Source organism: Danio rerio, chromosome 1, assembly GCF_049306965.1.
Source record: "Danio rerio strain Tuebingen ecotype United States chromosome 1, GRCz12tu, whole genome shotgun sequence".
Classification (NCBI taxonomy): domain Eukaryota; kingdom Metazoa; phylum Chordata; class Actinopteri; order Cypriniformes; family Danionidae; genus Danio; species Danio rerio.
Window position 1 is genome coordinate 57320797 of NC_133176.1, and position 16704 is coordinate 57337500.

General features: G+C 34.5%; 1 protein-coding gene across 1 annotated transcript in view; it reads left to right on the plus strand.

The window, feature by feature from the left end:
* The first annotated feature begins 556 nt into the window (after positions 1 to 556).
* ifngr1 (interferon gamma receptor 1) overlaps positions 557 to 16704 on the plus strand; it is a 21291-nt gene continuing 5143 nt past the window's right edge. The window contains exons 1-5 of the mRNA NM_001135979.2: positions 557 to 789; positions 8692 to 8839; positions 11918 to 12087; positions 12260 to 12405; positions 14620 to 14779. Coding sequence (NP_001129451.2) covers positions 702 to 789; positions 8692 to 8839; positions 11918 to 12087; positions 12260 to 12405; positions 14620 to 14779 — 712 coding nt within the window. The 5' untranslated portion in view covers positions 557 to 701. The remainder of the gene's footprint in view (positions 790 to 8691; positions 8840 to 11917; positions 12088 to 12259; positions 12406 to 14619; positions 14780 to 16704) is intronic.

Below are 16704 nucleotides of genomic sequence, written 5' to 3' on the forward strand. Positions count from 1 at the left end.
GCAAGGACTGCAAAACAACATTAGCACCTGTAAACAATGCTGTACTTTGATAATCATTGGCTGCTAATATGATTTCCCTGTTTAGAATTAGCAAAGAATACTTTTCTGAAATTACATTATTGAGGAGAATGTCTGAATATCTACCAACTTTACCTCTACTATACGTTAACATATACAAACTAACGTTATATATTTTTGTCATGTGTGAATGACTCTGCTGCTAAAATGATTGTATTTTGTACTTTAATACACTTGTATGCTGTTTCTTTTTTTTGTCTTGTATATTTGTAAAACACTTTGAATGATGGTAGTGTGTGAAATGTGCAGTAAAAATAAACCTGCCTTGCCTTAATTACATCAAACGAAAGTTAAACCCTTTTCGCGTTTAATACGAATGAACCTGCTCGGTCCTGTGTAATTAAATGTTCTGATTCAAAACTGTAATGAACTCACCTGAGGTTATTAAAAGCACCATTATAAGGCTCAGTGGAAGAGAGTGAATATGGGAGTTTATAGTTACCTGTGAATTTACCGGTAAACACCTCAGTTGCGCCTAAGGGCAAGCGTGACACAAAACACGTCATTTCCGAGAAGAACTTCCTAGGAACTAACGTACAGATCTCAACATGGGATTTACTTTGTCGTGAAGAAAAGTCATTTCGACTGGATTAGGCCTTTTTACTTAAATATTTAATATGTGAATGTTGGATACAAACTCTGTGGTAATAATAATGCGGATATTGATCTGTCTCATCGTCTTGGTCTTTATCCCGAGGTCCGCCTCACAAGGTAAGGCGATTTAGTTTAAATTAATAGGCTACTTTTTAAAAAATTATATATATTTAGTACATTACATTAATTACTACAAATGAATACCAAAGTAGCCTAATAATATAGTACTTTTATAGTCGTCTTGAGTTTGTTTGATATTGAAATAATACAATTTAAACTATTCTTAAGTATTAATTATGATGTTAATAATAAAAAACAGCCCCCCCCCAAAAAAAAAAAAGAAAAACAGTAATTAAACATTGTATTGTATTTGTATTGTAAGGACACCTTTTTGGTTTATATATTAATATATGTTATTTATATTAATTAATTAATACAAATTAACACTAAAGTAGCCTATTATTATAGTATTTTTATAGTCGGATTGAATTATTGTTTGTTTGATATGTAAATAATACATTTTAAACGATTCTTAAGTATTAATAATGGTGTTAATAATAAAAACCAGCAAAAATTATAATAATTAAATATTGTATTGTATTTGTATTGTAAGGATACCTTTTCGATTTATATATCAATATTCTGTACGTTATTTATATTGATTATTTAATACAAATTAATACAAAAGTAGCCTATTAATATAGTATTTTTTATAGTCAGATATTACATTTAAACGATTCTTAAGTGTTAATAAAGATGTAATAATAAAAACCAGCAAGAAAAAATAACTAATTAATTATTGTATTGTGTTGATATTGTAAAGCTTATATACTTGACCTTGATTTACTGATTTTCAGTCACAACGACTGAAAATATTTATCCAATTTTCCTGTTGTTGAAGGAAAAAAAATGCTAAAAATGGCTATATTTGGTTTGTAAAAATAAAAAAATGGCTATATTTTGTTTGAAATATATATATAAAATGTTATCAGACCTTTATGAAATAAATAAAATACAAAAATTTGATTCAAACAAATAATATACAGTAAATATAGAGAAGCTACGCCATATTATATATGATATAATATATGTATTATAATGTTTTATTACATTATTTTACATTATATTATTTTATATTATATTATATTATATTATATTATATTATTTGTGTAGTGTTGTTTTTGTGTGATCTGTTTTTCCAGTTTCCCAATCATTAATGGAAAACCCCATTTGCCAATCTCTAGCTCTTTGACTCCTGAGGTGTTTTTACAACATACTTAAACTTGATAATAGTAAAAGTGCAGTTTTATGTGATTGTGTGGTCCAAAGGCCTTCAGCAGTGCTAGATTTATTGCATAAACACCTGAGATTACTCCTAAAAGCAGGTGTGTCAAAGCCAACACATCTTTGTCAGTCCAGTCATTCACATTTCACACATACCTGCTATTCATTGATTAAAAATAAAACGTGATTTATCGAAAAGCTCCGTCATGTACTATAATTGAAGACTAAATCCATATTGAAGCTGATTATCTTATCGAAGTTAATAAATGAATGTGATTAGAAGTTGCTGATGTGATTAATTCGAGGCTTCAATGGTGAAGCATTTAGATTGAGTTGTTGATTCTGGTGAACACCGAGGTCTTACTTCAGTCATAACTCGATCATAACCAAATTCAAGCCCATTAAAGCTTGCATGTACTGTAGTGCAATGGCTTGGTTGTTATTTTTTTCTTTGAATGTTGTAATATGAGCTCATTTCAACATGGCTTTCGAGAAGGAGCCTGTTGGACTGCAGTTCTCAGAAGAAGTTTTCAGGAAGTTCAAATCTGTTGGCATTGGTTTACATGTTGCCTGTGATTGACACAACAGAGGAGTTTTCTTTTGTTACTCAGATTTCTCAGAAAGTAACATCAGTGGGGAAAGGTGTGTGTGTGTGTGCTTGTATTCCTTACATTGCGGGGATCAAATGTGCTCACAAAGTATAACAAAACCGGTCAATTTTAACTTTGTGGAGACATTATTTGGTACAAATGTGGCTCAATACATCACAAAAAAATGTGGCTCATACATCACATATAATTATAAGTATTTTTAAACAATGCTGATGGTTTCCTATGAGAGTTGGGTTTAGGGAAAATGTGTACTCTAAAAGAAATGATTAATTGGATTTACTCAATCTTTTTTAAGGTAAGTGGTCGCAAACAATAAATATGGACTGAATTTAAACAGAATTTAGGTTGAACATTACTAGATTTAATTTGTTTGTTTAAATTCAGCCCTTGTAAAGTGTTTGCAACCACTTAGTTTACTCAAAAAATTGATTAAATCGAATGTATTTTTATTTCAGTGTACAGTATACAGGGTTCCCACGCTTCTTAAAAGTACTTGAATTTCAGACATGAATTGAAGGCCTGGTATGTACTCAAAAACAAACATAGATTCTTGAAAGTGCTTGAATTTAAAGTTTATGGTGATATTTCAACAATTGTACTGTGCTGCTTACAAAAAGTGAACGAAAACATTAATAAATTCTTAATTTAAAAATCTTACATTCAAGTCTTATATCTGAACTATCCGCTTGTTTAGTGCGACATCACTCGAAGCGGCTTCCGGGTCGAAGCGCTCTATTTAACTCTATAGGGAGACTCGTGAAATGGTGATTGTAAACGTTTACAAAGCGATTTAATACTTTCAAAAATTACGATCGCAATATATATGCCCATGCCAAATATCCGATGGCCAGAAAGTGATTCATTTTTATATAAATTGTTAAAATTTTGGTATTTGTTATGCAGCAAGCCCAGAGATTGTTGTGTACACTATGACTTTATATAAAATTAACTTTAATGTGTGATATGAATTAAAAGTGATCATAAACTAATAATTTGCTGAGCTGTGTGGAGTTCCGATCATCTCCGTATGCGGGAAAATTTGGATTCAATTTGAGTTTCGGATACGTTGAAATATTTGAACTCCTGCGATTTGACCATATGCGACCGGCTGACCGGATGTGATGTATTTCAATGTTGTCCAAGCAGGTCCATGTGCACGAGATGAGAAATCAGATTTTTTATTTTTTGTTATTTTTTGAATCAGAAAAAAGTCTAATAATTTTTTTTTGTACGTTGTTTTCACATTTCCCCCAAAGGCTTTTTTGCTATTTATTTCAGACACCATGAGAATCAGCTCTCCCATAGTGCACGAAAACACTGAAAATTCTGTGCAACTGCCTCAACGAGGCGTACTCTGACAGTCGTGTCCAAATGTCGTATGCAGTAGAAAAGCGGTTTTAAAGGTGCATGATGTAAGTTTGACACCCAGTGGTTGAACGAGGTATTGCACACCTGGTTTTAAACACGCAAGCGCACATTGCCAGATTGACGACATCATCAGAAGTGTGTCTAACTATTGAGCCTAAAGGCTTATTTAAGTCGTGTTCTAACTGAAAGAAATGGCAGGCGATAGAAGGAATATTTTCCATATTAAATGGAAATTTTGTCATAACCAACACCTGAAATTTATTTTTTAGAAACGGCTTCTATTTGTCACAGGTAAACAACAGAAAACTGACAATGTTTTAGCTCACCTCATGTGCTTGATTCAGTGTTAAACGCTAATAATGAGTTTGAATGCCGGTTTACATGACATTTATTGCCATACTACTGAAAGCAGCAGCAGGTAGTTCACCTCAGATCTTGCAAATAAAATAAACCCTTTGAAACTGAACTGTAAAGCTGTGGCTCACTGCAAACCAACACTTATCAGTGATTCAGCATCTTCATTTAATAATGTTAAAGAGGTTTAATATGTATCAATAAGATTATAAATCTTACCATTTTGTTGGAGTGCAGTGAGTGCACTATTCTGTGCTTCTGAATGCCTGTATTTACATTTCTGTGTTGTTTTCTGGTGCAAACAGCCACTACAAATCTCGTCACGTAGCATGTTGTTAATACATGGGGTTACAATGTAACCTGCTCACCTAATGTTTACGTTTGTATTATTTATATTACTTGCTAATTAATAACCACCTCTTGTGGAACTCTGAATCTGTATCTCATTTCGGGGCTGTTACTGTCAACCGGAGATCGCATTTCAGTTTGAAACACTTCGAGAGCCTTCCTGACTGAATGAATGAAATTCCCACCAAGACAACCTGGGGTGCTGAAATATAAATAGCTAAAGTGGCAAAACAAAAAGACAGACGTTCCCGGCACGTAACTCACATTTTCAAAGCAGACAATCTGACTTTAGCATTGTGTTTCAGATAAACATGTTGTTCACTTGTTGTTTCTTAAAAATCTGCAAACACATTATGGTATTTTTATGCTTTAGATGAGTCCAAAATTTACATTTATTAATCAGGGGTCGCCACTGCTGAATGAACCACCAACTTACCCTTCCATGCTCTCTCATTTACACACATACACTACGGACAATTTAGCTTACCTAATTTACCTGTAGCGCTTGTCTTTGGACCTGCGGGGGAAACCTGAGCAACCGGAGGAAACTCACGCAAACATGAGGAGAACATGCAAACTCCACACAGAAATACCAAATGGCCCAGTCAAGTTTTGAACCAGCGACGTAGTAGCCACTACACAACCGCGCTGCCCATTACCAGTATTTAATTCAACTAATTGCTAAGTTCTTTGAACATGACAATGGTTGTTCATTTTTGAAATTGACATTGAAAACATCCTCATTATGACATTTTAATGTAAATATTAAGTCAAATGTTAAGTACAGGAAGGACTTTTATGGTGTTTTATATGCTGGAGGTGTGAATTGCAAAGCTGCTCGATTTAAAATATTAGTGATTTAAAAAGTTCTTGAATTTGTGTTTATAAAAGAGTGGGAACCCTGAGTATAGAATAAGTATGTCGATGGGAATTCTCCACAAGAAAAGTTGTACAAGTGTGTGTGTGTGTGTGTGTTTGTGTGTTCCCGTCGCACATCTTTTCAGTGATGAGCATTTGATCAACAATCAAAAAACTGGGAAAACCAGTCTGATTGCTTCACCCTAAAAAATAAACAAGCGCGACCCATCAGACAAGTTACTGACTTGTTGCTTCACTAATCACATGCACACAGTCATTCATGAAAATATTTATACACACTATACTGAGAAAACAAAAGTGGTTTAAGGTTTCCATTGAAACAATTTTTACCGAGAAACTGCTTGTAAATTCAGAAATAATTACACAGAAACAAGTTTAAGTGACTAAAATAGTGTTAGTATATATATATATATATATATATATATATATATATATATATATATACACACATACATACATAAATACATACATACTTACATACATAAATAAATATTGCATAAAAGTCGTGTAATCAGGGTTTTATCAAGTTAATAATTGCTTGGGATTTATGTTTCTAGGAAAAATTAGAATTATTTTGTTGAGAAAACAAGGTCACATAGTAAAATATTATATATATATATATATATATATATATATATATATATATATATATATATATATATATATATATATATTAAAATAAATATCATAATGATACCATAAATATCATAAAACTTGCATTAAAAACAATATGAAAATTCATAAAAAGAGCAAAATGCAAATGTGAAAAACAGGTGACACTTTTTTACCTGCCTTAATTAAAGTAATACAGTGTATCCGGAAAGTATTCATAGCACTTTATTTTTCCACATTTTATGTTACAACCTTATTCCGAAATGAATTAAACTCATTTATTTCCTCAACATTCTACACACAATCCCCCATAATGACAATGTAGAAAAAAGAGCTTTTGAAATTATTGCAAATTTATTAAAAATAAAAAAGCTGAGAAATCACATGTGCATCAGTATTCACAGCCTTTGCTGTGAAGCTCTAAATTGAGCTCAGCTTCTGTTTCCACTGATCATTCTTGAGATGTTTCAGCTGCTAATTTGGAGTTCACCTGTGGTCAATTCAGTTGATTGGACATGATTTGAAAAGGAATATACTCGTCTATATCCCTGGGTTGACATGTCAAAACACAAACCAAGCATGAAGACAAAGGAATTGTCTGTAGACTTTAGAGACAAAATTGTCTCGAGGCACAAGGCTGGGGAAGTTTACAGAAACATTTCTGCTGCTCTGAAAGTTCCAATGAGCACAGCGGCCTCCATCATCCGTAAGTGGAAGATGTTGGGAAGCACCAGGACTCTTCCTAGAGCTGGCCGGCCGTCTAAGCTGAGTGATTGGGGGAGAAGGGCCTTATTCAGGGAGGTGATCAATATCCCGATAGTCACTCTGTCTGAGCTTCAGCTTTCTTCTGTGGAGAGAGGAAAACCTTACAGAAGGACAACCATCTGTGCAGCAATCCACCAATCAGGCCTATCTGGTAGGGTGGCCAGACAGAAGCCACTCCCCGCCTTGAATTTTCCAAAATTCTCTGGTCTGATGAGACTCAAATTGAACTCTTTGGAGTGAATGCCAGGCGTTACGTTTGGAGAAATACCAGGCAGCGCTCATCAGCAGGCTAATACCATCCCTACAGTGAAGCATAGTGGTGGCAGCATCATACTGTGGGGATGTTTTTCAGCAGCAGGAACTGGAAGACTAGTCAGGATGGAGGGAAAGATGAATGCAGCAATGTACAGAGACATCCTGAATAAAAACCTATTCCAGAGTGCTCCTAACCTCAGACTGAGGCGACGGTTCATCTTCCAGCAGGACAATGACCCAAAAATATCAATGAAGTGGATCACACCAACTCGGTGAATGTCCTTGAGTGGCCCAGCCAGAGCCCCGACCTAAATCCTATTGAACATCTCTGAAGAGATCTGAAAATGGCTGTACACCGTCACTTCCCATCCAACATGATAGAGCTTGAGAGGTGCTGCAAAGAGGAATGGGCAAAAAATCCCAAAGACAGGTGTGCCAAGCTTGTGGCATCATATTCATAAAGACGTGAGACTGTAATCGGTGCCAAAGAAGCATCAACAAAGTATGGAGCAAAATGCATTTTAGAATAGGGCTGGAACATAAAACAAATGTGCAAAAAGTGAAGCTCTATGAATAATTTCCAGATGCACTGTATATTAATATTATGTGCTTATTACCTGCCTATTATCAAAACATTAAGTGTTTATTAGTATTTATAAAGCATGATCTTATTTTACATCACTAATTTACCAAATACCAAAATCCAACTCCAAGCTTATTAACTATTAATGAGCAGATAATCATTTGTTTATTTAGCTTATTGTCTTAGTTAATGGTTTAATAATTGTACATTAAAATAAAATAAAGTGACAAACATAATAACAGCGGAATAAATGGTCTCTGCCAGAGTTTTTAAAAACATCCTTAACTGCTATTTAAAACAGACCTGAAGTCATTTACTGTGTGCAAAGTGCTAAAAGGATCAGATAAAGGGTTGTCATTTTACACAGCAGCACACTGAAACTGGCATAAGTTGAACAGATTAATGAATGTGTGAGTGTGTGTGGGTGTTTCAATGATGGAGCCGCCGGGAGGAGAAGAAAAACTAGATGATTCTTGACTCATGATTAATTATCATGAGAGCCAGGAAAGAGAATGAGAGGACTGGGAAGAGTCACCTGAATATAATCCCTGTAAAAGCTTTTTATAAATATGTTGTTGTAATTATAAAGGTTTCAGAACTATTATACAATTGCTGAGGGTCATTTTCTGATGGAGTAGACCGTCCAGTCTGAGTTAATAGAAATTAATGTAATGAATGTAAGGTATCGGCAAAATCTAAAATCGTTCACTCTCTAAGCACCACCTGGCTCTGACTTTCACAGACATAAATGGCATTGTATTTCCTTTTTTTTGGTGTTGTTACTGCTTTGATTTCTTCTGTTGTCCTCATTTGTAAGTCGCTTTGAATAAAAGCGTCCGTCTGATTAAATGCAAATGATGAGCATTGTTTCATGAAGTATTATAAAAAATGTAATATACACAAAAATCAGGTGGTCATAAATAATGATCAAAGGCTAACATGGTTTTCTTTTCGTTTCAGCTGTGAGTCAGCCATCTTTTAGTCATCCTTCTCCGGCTAATTTGTCTATTCTCTGCGACAACTATGGAGTTGAAATACGATGGGACTATCCTGACACCAGACACGGTGTGAGCTTCCAGGTGGAGGTCAATGATCAACTCAAACAGAGGTAAATCATCATGTTTAAATGCTCGTTTTAGTCCTGACAGCCGATTTGAATGATATCACTTTATTGAATTGGAGTTATCAGTGGTTATCAGCTGATGGGCCACTAGGGTAGGCTACTGGTAGGCTCAGAAGGCTGTTATCATCCATCTACATGGTTAATCAGCTATAGATCACATACAGCTGCGGCTGTTAACGAGATTAATTTATATTATTTATAAAACTTCCCATTAATTGTATTGTATTAACATCTAACCCTAAACCCAACCATCACAGTTCTGGATCTGGAGTTTTCTTTATTAGTATAGTTGATTAACCACAAAATTCTTTAATATTATTTATTAAATTTTCCATTAATTGTATTTTATTAACGTCTGCCCCTACTCCAACTCTAAACCCAACCATCACAGTAATTTAAAAACAGATCTAGATCTGGAGTCTTCTCTATTAGTATAGCTCATTAACCATGTGAAGGGATGATATCAGCCTTCTAAGCCTACTAGTAGGCACAGAAGGCCCCACTGGCCCATATCTATAATCTAATAATGCCTATTCAATCGAGTGATAACATTCAAATTAGGTGTTCCCAAATAATATCCAGTCCCTCCAAGATTTTGGAAAAAAAATAAGCGAGTTTTGTGATTAAAATGTGGTGAGTTTTCACAAATTTGTGGCAAATATTTTGCTATTTCTTTTGCTGTTTTGCTTATACCAAATATACACAATTTTCACATCTTAATTCATTAGTCTTTTTTTTTTTACCTCAGCAGTCATTGATCTCTGCAATTTACATAAAGGAAACCCAGAAAAAAACGAGAGTTTCCACCCAAAGCATGCTGTATTTGCATGTTAAAAAAGAAAATCAGTTGTTTGAAAATAAATGCAAAGTCGATCGTGTTGTTTAATGGTTTACATGCTGTGTGAGTGAAAGAGAGATGGGTTAAATTATCCCGGACGAGCCCCCAAAATGTTACAAACCCCTGATGTTAGTCTAGGGGATGGTGGGGTTTGACATTTAAAGGTAATTAAAATATATTTATACAAACAGTGAATAAGTGCAAAAGACAACCAAAGTAATACCAAAAATATGTGCTTATTTACAATTCCCAACAGGGAACAAAAACAACAAATTAATCCAAAATAGAGAAAAAGACAAAAATATACTATTTACAATATATACAACACTTAGACAAACACAAAGATGGAAAAAACAGGAGAGCTGGCAGAAGGGACGCGGGCGGCGCTAAAGAAATGAAAAGAACAAAACCCAAACTAAATCTAACTTCCCAGAAGCATCTGGCTAACTAACTATGTCAAAACAAAATCATTAACGCGCATAGATTCTTCCCAGTCCTAACTATCTACTCTATCTATCCAAAAAGTACAAGAAGTGGCGCTCGCCCCTAACCTAATGTACTATACAGAAGAGTAGTCGTAAGTGTTGCAAAATGTATGTCACGTGACCTTCCTACCTGTCCAAGCCTCGTAAACAACGTAAACTGAGAATGATATACGAATAACGGACTGATAACATGCACACAGAAACGGGCAACAACAAAATACACGGTTAGACGGGGTTCTTTCTAAACGCACGCATCACACGAACACAAACAAGCGGGAAAAGAAAAGGAAAGAGAAGGGGCTGGTGAGTGGTCTAGCGAGCGCTGTTAGATCGGGTGTCCTTGCTTATTGGATGTGACGTAAGAGTGACACAATCGGGGATTGGCAAATGAACGGAACCTGGGAACAATGAAAGCAGATATCGGAGAACAGAGCGAGAGAGAAAAAACACAAACAAAGCACAAATACATAAAGCAAAAGAGATAAATAGCTATGTTGATAATGACAGATGCGTCTATGCAATAAGGCTGTACAATATATTGTTTCAGCATCGATATCGCAATGTAATCATTCGCAATAGTCACATGGCAGATATGCGATATGCAATATGCGATACTGAGTGCGTCTTATCATTTACCATTTGCACTTGTTTTTGAGGCCTGTGTAATATTAGTAACTTTAATAACCATTAATTTTATTGAATTATTTAAATTTGTATTATTCAATTGCTTTACCTGAATACCGTTAGACACGTAAAACGATAAAACGCTGTTTGTGTCAATTGTAACGTTTTCTTTAGTGTGTTTGATGTGTAGATTAACTAGTAGATTCAATTGTTTGTTAGATTTTATGCAGATACAAGGATCATCCTAATCAGTCTAAAATAATCCATTCTTTCCAGATAGAGATGTTCAAGTCGTCTGTTTAAATTGTATTCATATCACAATATTTATCGCAGAACAACAAAACATTGCAATGCTAGATTTTTCCAATATTGTTCAGTCATAATATACAATACATAGAAGTCTAGCGATTGATAAACTCTCGTGGCTAGCGCTACACTCAAGCAGGACGTGCACATTTCGATAACGTCACATGACGCAGATCACATACGAACAAGCGCGCATTGACATGGACGAGCACAATCCATTCATTCATTTACGTTCGGCTTAATCTCTGATTATCAGGGGTGACCACAGAGGAATGAACCACTAACTATTCCAGCATATGTTTTACACCCTTCCAGCTGCAACTCAGTACTGGAAAACACCCATACACTCATTCACACACACACACACACAAACACATGCATTAAAGTCAATTTAGTTCATCAATTCCCCTATAGCGCTTGTGTTGGACTTTGGGGGAAACAGGAGCACCCTGAGGAAACCCATGCCAACACAGGGAGAACATGCAAACTCCACACAGAAATGCCAACTGGTCTAGCTGGGACTCGAACCAGCGACCTTCTTGCTGTGAGGTGACAGTGCTAACCACAGAGCCACCACAATCCATTCATGAATGCTATAATATTTTTGAATGTGAACAGGATCCTGACTGCCAAACATATGCAGGAAATCTACCATAATTAAAACTAATTGTGAGCTCCACAAAATTTAGCGACATTATATTCAGCGACTGTTGAAGTCCTGGAGGGTCTGAATAGCAGTCAAGCCATTATGTTGTGTATGTAATCTGTGTTTCAGCTGTCATGAGCTATAATGTTTTATTTGTGTTCCAGGAAACGTGATGAGACGACAAATCGATTTCTAAACATATCCAGATTGCTGTCTCGAGCAGCGTATAATGACTATAATGTGACTGTGAAGGCATTATGGAACGAACATAGGTTAATATCGTCCTCGTCAATTCAATTCACCTTCAATCAACATGGAAGCAGCAAAATTAAGTGTAAGTGTTGGTTAAGTCTGTATTTTACATGATCATCTATCATCGCAAACATCTTCAGTATACAGTCGAAGTCATTATTCGTCCTCCTGTCTTTTTATTTATATTTCCCTAATGATACAGATGATACCAAGGAATTTTTGACAGTATTTCCTATAATGTGTATTGTTCTCAGGCCGTTTGGATTTCCCAGAAGTTAAACTTTCTCCAAGAAACAACAAACTTCACGTCCAGTTCATCAACCCTCTGCATCTGTACAGAAACACACCGGTGCTGGGCAACCTCACTGAACATCTGACATACTTTATCACAACAGACACGGTAAAGGTTACTTCAGCGTCTGACTGTAACAAAGATTGATTTATTTAAGGGGAAATTTATTTATAAACTGATTTCTAGAGGATCACATGCTTATGATTGATCACAGCTGGTCCCACACAAGTTAACGCATGATTCACCAATTGGATGATTCCTAACTCTAAATAACCAGTTATCTTACCTAGGTTAACATCGTCTTGAAGAATCCCCCTTCCACCCCTACTCCTCCCCCCTTTTCCGCACGGCGGCCCTGTGGTTTCCACTGTTGCCTCACAGCAAGAATGTCACTGATTCAAGTCCTTGCCTGGCCAGCCGACATTTCTGTGTGGAGTTTACATGTTCTCCCTGTGCTCGTGTGGTTTCTCCGGGTTCCTGCCACAATCCAGACATGTGACCAAACCAAATTGCCACCATACATGAGCTCCTAATCAGCAGTGGATCTCTCCATAGCAATCCCTAATTTGCTATAAATAAGTGCGGGAGTTCTGGAGATCTACCCGAGCTCAAACTACCCTCTAGTCCTACAAACGAGAAGGAGCCCCGGGCTCGAGGATCTTATGAGCTCAAGGCTCTCTTCCAGGACAGCATGCTAAACAAGTTTTATAATCAATCATCTGCTAAATGAGAACGCTTGTTTTATTTTTGAAAAGATTAGCCATGGGCCAGTATAAGTTTTTGATGGTATGATAACCTTGGATAAAAATACCACGGTTTCACAGTATCACAGTATTGTGATTACTGCTCGTTTTTTCAATGTCTGGGTTAAAAAAAAACTAAAATAAATAAATTTCCCCATTGAACACAATTTTATTTTAAGGAACACAACATATTTTAAGAAACCTCTTTTGGAACAGTAAACATGTCAGGCTAAATAAATGATATTAAAAACCTTACTTATGCCTTGGGAACGGTATAACAGAACATTTTAGTGGCAATAAAACCTTGATTTTTAGAAACCACCTTGAAGCCATCTTTGATACACCTTTTCCAAAGCTTTGAGTGTTACAAATTAATTATTTTCAAAAGCAAATTTTAGCTTATCAAAATCAAATCATTCATGAAAAATAAAGCACTCTAAAAATCTATATTCAAAAATAATGTAAATATTATTAGTTTAATAAAACTTTCATATCATTTTTCCATAGAAAACAAGCATTATTTATTTTAAATAGAATTCTCTTTGCTTTTACATTTAATCAATTTATCTTTGTTGAATAAAAGCATTCAATTCTTTCAAAGACTTCAAACCAAGGTTTTTTTTTTTTATGAATGAAAACTGAATCCAAGATTAAAAGTATTGGTCAGAAAACATGTTCATAAGTTGAAATGAAATAGAAACTGAAAATGAATTAAACTTACAATAGTTGAAATTCAAACTAAAAATAAAGTACTGATGCTTGTTATTTTAACTGCTAAACTAAAAAAAAATAAAAATAAATGGAAATTAAATAAAAATATCTTAACAAATAAGACTTTGGAGCACAAAATGTCATATTTTAGGCAGTATGTACAAATACAGGAGTTTGCATGTTCTTCCCCTGTTCGCGTGGGTTTCCCCCACAAATCCAAAGACATGCGGTACAGTTGAATTGGGTAGGCTAAATCATCCATAGTGTATGTGTGTGAATGAGTGTGTATGAATGTTTTCCAGTGAAGGGTTGCAGCTGGAAGGGCATCTACTGCGTAAAACATGTGCTGGATAAGTTGGCGGTGCATTCCGCTGTGGCGACCCCAGATTAATAAAGGGACTAAGCCGACAAGAAAATTAATGAATGAATGGTACAAATATATTGTATTGAAAAATGAAACATTATTAGAATATCAAGATTACGTTTACATGATAATTGTTTTATTTTCTTACTGTAAATGTCAAAACTCAACTTTTAATTAGTAATGTGCATTGCTAAGAACTTTTAAAAGCTATTTTCTCCCTGTTTTATTAAATAATAATAAAAAAATATATCCAAAAGTAGTAAAAATATTAATAAAGCTAACTAAAATCAACCTGAAATGTATAGCACATTTTTAAAAATACTCAAAAAATGACACAAAACTGCTGAACACAAACACATAACTAAAGTGTCATTTTTCCAAACATTCAATGATTTTAACTGTGAGAACGTTCATGAGCAATAACATTTATATTCTCAGCTGAAGCCCAATCACTGTAACTCCACTGTGTTTTATTGATCGGTTTGTTTATTGTTTTCTTCACAGGATTCAAAAGAGTTCACCTGTAAAATAAATAACAGAACTTGCGAGGCGTACATGAGCTTTCCTGAGATCCAAGACCGTTACTGCGTTTATCTGGATGGAGATATTGGACAGATAAGCTTCAATAACATAAGAAGCTGTTACACAGGAGAATTAAGAGACTGTAAGTACAATTCCATGAAGTTTAAATGTCTGTCGCTATAAATTAATATTGTTTTCTGTAATATTTATTGCGTTTAAGTGCTTTCATCTTTGAAGGTTTTTGCGTCTCTTTAAATCCGGCAAACAGGAGAGCAGTGTTTTACCAATCGTTATGTATTCGCAATTCTGAACAAATACGGATTGAACTTGATCTAATTTGTTGGTAGCAAATTACAGATATTAACTCAAAGTTGATCAAGCTGCTAAAAAAATTTTAATCATAGGATACAATAACTAAAATCAGCACCATAATACATGTCAATGCGCAATAAAATCACTCTGTTAAAATAGTTGGGTTAAAAATACCCCAACATACAACCCAACTATAGATTATTAATTTTATAATTTAATTTTATATTCATGTTTTAATTAAATTTTATAATTATTAATTTTAATATTATAATTTAATTTAATTTTGATTTAATTTTATAATTATGACTGTGTAATTAAATAAATGTCTCCGCTGGGTCCTAAAGGTGAGAATTTGACCGGATATCCTAAATATGTGTATCACTTCCTCCAAAAAAAGCGCAGAGATGAACACGGGAGGCAGAGAAAGCGATTTAATATAGATCAGCTATAAAGCGTGCGTTTGTATCATCAATAATTAAAAACACGACACGGAGAGGAATTTGATAAAAGAAATAACAACAATATTATTGTGTTAATGCAAAAACAACATTACGTACGCATATTAATACAGCTGATCTGTGTCAGTTAAATCAATTGACTGTTGAAATTCTAAATTGTAACCCAACTGGTTGAGTTATCAATAAATAACCCGACTATTTGATAACTCAACCATTTGGTTAAATAAATAACTCAACTTTTTTAGAGTGCATAAAAGTGTGAAAAAACTACTAATAAGGGATCATGTAAAGTAGCATTCACTAACATACTAATCATTTTTATTATAATTATTAATATTCAGTCACAAGATGATGCCAACCACTCAAGAATGTGTTTGTGACAGATAAGCACACACGCGCATATATATATATATATATATATATATATATATATATATATATATATAAACACATATACACTAACCGGCCACTTTATTAGGTACACCTTACTGGTACCGGGTTGGACCGACTTTTGCCATCAGAACTGCCTTAATCCTTCATGGCAGAGATTCAACAAGGTACTGGAAATATTCCTCAGAGATTTTGCTCCATATTGACATGATAGCATCACGCAGTTGCTGCAGATTTGTTGGCTGCACATCCATGATGTGAATCTCCCATTCCACCACATCCCAAAGGTGCTGTATTGGATTGAGAACTGGTGACATTGGAGGCCATTTGAGTTGGTTGGGGGGGATTCATCAGACGCTGGATGATAAAGTCAGCAGTTTCTGAAATTCTCAGAACCAACCAATCTGGCACCAACAAATATATCACGTTCAAAGTTACTTAAATCCACTTTCTTTCCCATTCTGAAGCTCAGTTTGAACTGCAGCAGATCATCTTGGCCATATCTACATGCCTAAATGAATTAAGTCGTTGCCATGTGATTGGCTGATTAGAAATTTGTATTACAATAAAGTGGACGGTGTGTGTGTGTGTGTGTGTGTGTGTTTATATATATATATATATATATATATATATATATATATATATATATATATATATATATATATATATATATATAGTGCTGCATAATAAACAGAACATTTAACAGCCTTCACTGAATTGGTATGACTAATAATCACACAACTACTGAATCATCTCATAGGTTTTTTCAGATAAAGTAAGTTTAGAATAAAACCAAAAATATAGCTTAATAGTGCTAATAATATTGACCTTAAAATGTTTTTTTTTAATTAAAAACTGCCTTCATTTTAGCCAAAATAAAACAAGACCAAAAGACAATAACCAAAGG